Source organism: Empidonax traillii, unplaced genomic scaffold (assembly GCF_003031625.1).
Source record: "Empidonax traillii isolate 1590-97213 ecotype Southwest subspecies unplaced genomic scaffold, ASM303162v1 scaffold808:size486820, whole genome shotgun sequence".
Lineage (NCBI taxonomy): Eukaryota > Metazoa > Chordata > Aves > Passeriformes > Tyrannidae > Empidonax > Empidonax traillii.
Window position 1 is genome coordinate 163,513 of NW_020956001.1, and position 6,036 is coordinate 169,548.

The following is a 6,036-nucleotide window of genomic DNA, read 5'->3' on the forward strand; positions in this document are numbered from 1 at the left end:
ATTTCTAACATCACTTTTGTGCTGAGTGTTTCAAATACCAGAAACCTGATCTCAGTTTCTTCTGAGACACTGTGGTGAATTTAGGTTCTTCTCTCAGCTTTCACCTTCGTGATTTATTTGAGGCTTGAACCTGAAACCTTTCAACCCAAGTGATTTTTATCCTGTTTGATCCAGCCAATTTTATTCTCCTCCATTTGACAAATATTGCAATCTTCTGCCATGAACACAGTCCACAACTTGATCTCAGCTAGGAGGAAAGCGGGTGAGGTTTTGTAGACCAGGAAAAAGATTCCTGTTTGCCACACAACTGGGAAAGCAAGTGTTCTGGGGGGAAGGGGAGTTTAAATTCCTTGAGGTCTCTAAATTTCAGAGCTAACGTCTGCTTTGAGTATAACCTAAGTCCCTGGCATATTGCCCACCCTGTGAAATGTTTCTGAATTTTCAGTGTGAGCCCAGCAGGTCCCTCCTAAGACAGAGCTCTTTGCAGAGCACGGTGGCACTTGTAGCAGCAGCAAGCTTTGGTGGGGGTGTTGGGAGCTGTGGTTTGCTGCCTCTGGCAGGGAGAGATGGTTGGCACTGAAATTACCTGGTTCCTGCTGCCCAAAACACACAAACAAGAAGAGATTGTGGAGGTTACAAGCTGCCTATATATAATGGGAAGTGAATTGAGCAATGGGATTTCTTGCATTCCTCAGAAGATCCTAGTGTTTTGGTGTACTCATCTCATGCCAGCAGATGATCCTGGCACCTTTCTGTAGGCAGGACTGAAGCATCCAGGCCTCCTTGGAGAGATGCGTTTTGATCATGCTATCACAGGATGAACATTCATTGCAACACACCCTGAATCTACAAGTGGCACTGTTTGACATAGGGCCACTCAAATCCAGGAGGGAACAGAGTGCTTAGCAAAACCCCATGGAAGCATCGCAGAGAGGGCACATCCCGAAGAACCACACAAGCACCTCTGAAGTTGTCGGCGCCCTGAAGCCAGCACGGATCTGCATCTGCGGAGTGCGTGGTAGAGGCAGAGTGCACTGGTGCACGCAGGGAAGTGACAGGGAGCAGGACCTGTGTGGAAAGGGGGCTGCAGCGTGGTTCCCTTGCACTGCAGGTGCTGGCAGGTGGCTCCACTTCTAGCGAGATGCTGAATGCCAGGTCTGGTCTTTGGATTTGGGCCTCATGGATGTTCAGAAGGTGGACCATGAATGCACTGGTTCATGAGATGGGAAGTGCTGGGTGATAAAGTGGGGAGACAGGTATGGGGGAAGGCGTGGCTGAGGTTTTTAACCTTATGATAGCACATAGGTGTAAAAATTTCACCGCAGTCCAGGTAAAACATAGCAGTAACGTGCCAAGGTAAAATGTAGGCTGTTAAGGGTTGTTAATCAACTTGAAAAGTTCACCATGTCTCCATTGACATTTTCATGTTAGCTTATGTGAACTTAAGAATTACACCTTCTTGCCCAGCAAAGGGAAGATCTCACAGGAATTGCTCTCATCCGGGAGGTGCCTGAGGTGACAGCTGGGCTCTCACGAGCTCTAGGGCAGATGAGCAGAGTGTGAAGTTAGAACAGAAAATTCTCCCCATCACGATGAAGCAGAAATGCTTGTTTTCTGGGGAAAGAAAATCTCCTCCTTTTCCCCTAAAAAGGAGGAGATTAAGTAATGATGATGAATCACTCCCTTACTGCACAGTAACATGAGGTTCCTGGCTATGTAGCAGGATAAGAGGGAGAAAGCTGCCTGGATACAGGCAAAAACAGTGGCCCCCACTGGAGCAGCTGGTACCACCAGCAGGAGCAATGACTAGGGATCTTCTTCCTAATTCCAGGGCCTTTCCTTCCCCCTTTTTCATCCTGGATTGATTGTAGTAGATTAACAGCTGGCCATTTTTGCTGTTCATTTGAAAGTGGGGCTTCAGCTTGGCAGTAGAGTTGTGACTACAGGCAGTGCAGTTATTCATACCCTGCCTTTTAAGCTGGGCATGGGGGAGGTAGGGATTCAGGAGGCTTGAATCCTCCATTGGCCAAATTTTTCAGCAGTAAGCAACAGCCTCTCAAGGAAAATTTGTGTATTTTCCACCTTCTCTCAGTGCTCCCCAAAGTAAAGCACAGAATGTAAATTATAAAGGACAGAGAGCACAGCGCCTAAGGTTTTGCCCAAAATACTAGCTACAAGGTGGAGGTAGAGAATGTGTTTGTGGCTGAGGCCTGAACATTGCAGCCATGGGTGCACCTTGCAAGTGATACTCACAAGCCCCTGTGAGACTTTTGTTTGTTTCTTTTTTTAGGAATATACAACAATAAATGTTTTCTAGCTTATTTCAGCTAAAAGGTCAATAGAAAAGGTCTTACTCTCTTTCCTGAGCTTTCACCCAGGATGGTGCTGGGTTTCTAGAAGACATTTACCATATTGCAGAATGTCTCTAGTCCTAGTTGTATCCCTTCATGTCATCCATGAAGGATTTCTGGCCCAGGTGTTCTGGCTGCGTTTTCCAGCAGGGTCTGGTCCCGCTGGACTCTGGGTTTCAGATAACTCTGATGCGGCTTGTTGCATATAAGTTAGTCATGGTTCCCATGCAACAGCTATTGTGTTTCTGCTGAAATCTGATGGCTGGCCACAGTCCACAGAGAATGCTGGACAAGTCTAAGAAAGGCTCAAAAGCTGCTTTCATCTGGTGGCTGTGGCCAGTGCCCTTCAGGACTGCTTGCATGTCCCTGCTCCCAGCATTTGTTCTCCACATGCAGCTCTCCCTCAGGGGAGCAATGCTGTGCCATGTGTAGGTTCATAATCATGTTCCATTGACAGTGTCTGCTGTGGCAGCCCTGGGGAAACCCTGGTGTTGAGAGGATGGTGGGGTACATCGGGTGCTGCCAAGCTGGCCGCCTGCCAGGCTCTGGATCACATCCCCCAGCTGCTCTCACGTCAGCATGTGCGTGTGAGGCTGGCAAGTGCCTGAGTTCGTGGATCTCCAGTGACTATCCACATCTCTCCTAAACCATCATTAAAACATGCAAACCCCGCAGGCTGCCGTGTTTCCTTGGGGCAGCGGGTCCCTGGACAGTCATGTCCTGTGGGTGCATGTGTTGTGTTTCCCGGGAGTTGGCCCACCCCTCACCTCGGGGTGACAAAGGTGAGACAACAGCGCGGCGTGACCGAGCTGGCCTCGCCTCCGAGGCTGTCCCAGCACGGGTGGGAGCTGCGGTAGTGGGCGGGAGTTGCTGTTTGACTCTCCAGGTGTGCGGAGGGGGCAGACAGCGCTGTGGGTGACGGGGTGTCAGAGCTCTCGGCCTCCGGGGTGCGCGCGGCTGGGCGGCGGGGGGACACGAATGCGGGTGGCCGGCGAGCAGGTGCCGGGAGCGCCTGCTGGGGGAGCGTGGCTCCTGGAGGCCCGGCTGGGTGTGGCTCAGGGCGGGGTCGGACACAGGGACGGGGTCAGGCACCAGGAGTTCCTTCCCGCCTGCCAGCGGCCCTGGATCAGCCGCGCGCCACGGAAAAGCTGCGCGAGCGGGGCGGGGCCCGCGCGCCTGTGCGCACGCGCGCTGCGGGCAGGGGGCGGCGCGATCCTCGCACGCGGCGGCCCGAGCGCGCGGCGGGGTCTCGCGCGCCGCTCCGCAGGGGGTTCCCTGAGGCGCCGATGGCGGGGCCCGCGCCGGACCCGCACCGGCTGCGGCCGCCGGGGCGCGGCAGGGCCCGGCGCGACCTCACCACGGCCCACATCGAGTCCTTCAACTACGCCGTCAGCGAGGGCGTGTACCGCGCCGTGCAGGTTCGTGGGGCGGCGGGGGGCGGCTGGTCCGCGCCCTCCCCTGCCCTCGCCGCGCTGACCCGGTGCCGTTGCAGGATGTGCCCCCGGTGGAGTTCGCGCTGAAGGACAGCCGGGTGTCGCTGGTGCTGGTCGGGGTGTCCATCGCCCCCCCCGCCGTGCCGGCCGGGACGGTCTGCCTGGAGAGGAGAGTGTACCCCGCCGAGTGCCGCGGCCTCCGCAGCACCTACCGCGGCAGGATCACCGTGAGTGTCCGCGTCCCACCGCCCGCTCGCCCCGCACACGCGTATCCCCGTCCGGCGGGGCGGCCCCGCGCACGCGGGTCCTGGTCCTAGCCCCGCCCTGCACACGCGTGTCCCGGTCCCGCCCGCCCGTCCGGCACACGCGGGGAGCGGAGCCGGCCGAGCCCCGAGCGGCGGGGCGGCCTCACGCTCTGGTCCCGGGGGGGTTTCAGAGAGCGCTGCCCCGCGTGGGGTCTGTGGTGTTGATGCTGTGTGGGGGTGTAGTTGTGCGGGCTCACCATACAGACTTCCGTGAGCGTCAAGCTTGTCGGGGTCCTGGCCCCGCTACCCCTTAGTCCATGTCACCTTAGCCATGTTCTCCACGATGTTGTTACATTTACCTTGCAAGCAGCCCGTCAGTTTAGAAGACCTTGGATGGAGATCCGTGTCATCCCAGAATGATCGTCCAAATCTTGTTTCTGCAGGAATCGAGGTTTCAAAAGCAGCGTTGCTCCCATACAGAAATCCAGAGCTATAAATCTTCTTGTTGATGTGTTTATCGTTTTTCTGAACTGCTCTGAAGTTTGCCTAGAGAGGAATCATGCCCAGCAGATATTTTGCTTGCTCCCACAGTTCTTCTGCAGACCCACTGCCAGATCTTGTTAATAAGTTTTCTTTCCCACATGCTTTTCTTTCTCGCCTTTCAGATCACTCTTGAGCATGCTGTGTGAAAAAGTCTTAGGAAAGGTCTCTGCAGGTTGTAGTGCAGATGTCTTATTGAGCACTTGCTGCTTTCTTCTGCTTTTAACTGTTAACTTCTGAGGTTTCCTATTCCATGGCTGCCTTTTTTTACTTAGGCTGCCCTGTTGAAGGGTCTGAAAGGCAAAGTAGACAATACCAACCTTGTTCACTCACCTAGCAGCTTCTTTACCTGTCTCTAGACTTGTATGATTTTCTTCTGTAAACTCATGTTGACTGTTTTCCAGAGTGTAATTTTTATACATGTATCTACTAGTTCTACTTTTTATTATTACTACCGTTTTACAGTGATAGAAGTCTGTTAAACTGTGGTAGAAACCTGTGGTTATATGAAATATACAGTTAATATAGCAGAAAATACTAAAAGGGCAACCTTATTTGCTTACTGTTCATGTTGTGTCGTTTTAGGCTGACATCAGCTGGTCAGTAAATGGCATGCCACAAGGGACTATCAAACAGCCCTTAGGGTATATTCCAATCATGGTGAAGTCCAAATTGTGCAACCTCTACAGTCTTTCTCCACAGGAGCTCATGCAGCACCATGAGGAGGAAGAGGTAATGGGGGTTTTGTGGATCGGGAAAATCTGTATTTCATCTGAGCAGTCTGTCAAGGCTAACTTCTCTTTACAGGGCTTTAGCATTTATATTTTGTTTCAAGTTTGACTTGGTGTTTTTTCTGTATGAGCCTTGAGTATGGTGGTTCCATGAGGCAGCTTGTAAAATTTGCAGTCACGGCTATCGTTGAATACAGGGATCTGTGCTGATACCTCTCAGCTACTACCCAGCAACTGAGGGTGCTGTGATGGGGCCTCTGTGAGGAAGGCCCTCTCCAACAAGATTTGGAGAACAGGCATTGAAAGAGGCATTTGCATTCCCAGTTGTCTTCTGCAGCTTTTTCCTCGTCCTCCCAGTAGCATATCAGCTGCCCGTAATTGCTATTATTTAGTGCTCCATTTTGCACTCTCAAAAGGAGTGATCAAACTACCAAAAAAAAAAAAATCAGAAAAATAAGCTTGTAGGAGCTTATAGAGACGTTTTCCTCTGAAAATCCCTCTGGTTTATAAACTCAAAATGAGAACTTTGAACATTTGTTTTAAAAAGTTAATGTTAGCTCTTCAGAGATGTTCAGTTGACCACAAAGGTTTTTGCAATGTTTTTCTTCCTCTAAATTGTGGAATATGCATCCCTTTCCTTGCACTCTGTGCTACATTTAGACTGCAAAAGTCACTACTAAGGAGTGCAGCCTTTCCAAAAGCAGTGCTGAGACATGTTCGATTCCCGGTTAGGACA

The 6,036-nt window shown here is 51.9% G+C and overlaps 1 protein-coding gene across 1 annotated transcript in view; it reads left to right on the forward strand.

The window, feature by feature from the left end:
* Nucleotides 1–3,635: 3,635 nt before the first annotated feature.
* Nucleotides 3,636–6,036, forward strand: part of POLR1B (RNA polymerase I subunit B) — a 17,529-nt gene continuing 15,128 nt past the window's right edge. The window contains exons 1-3 of the mRNA XM_027901733.1: nucleotides 3,636–3,769; nucleotides 3,844–4,011; nucleotides 5,155–5,301. Coding sequence (XP_027757534.1) covers nucleotides 3,638–3,769; nucleotides 3,844–4,011; nucleotides 5,155–5,301 — 447 coding nt within the window. The 5' untranslated portion in view covers nucleotides 3,636–3,637. The remainder of the gene's footprint in view (nucleotides 3,770–3,843; nucleotides 4,012–5,154; nucleotides 5,302–6,036) is intronic.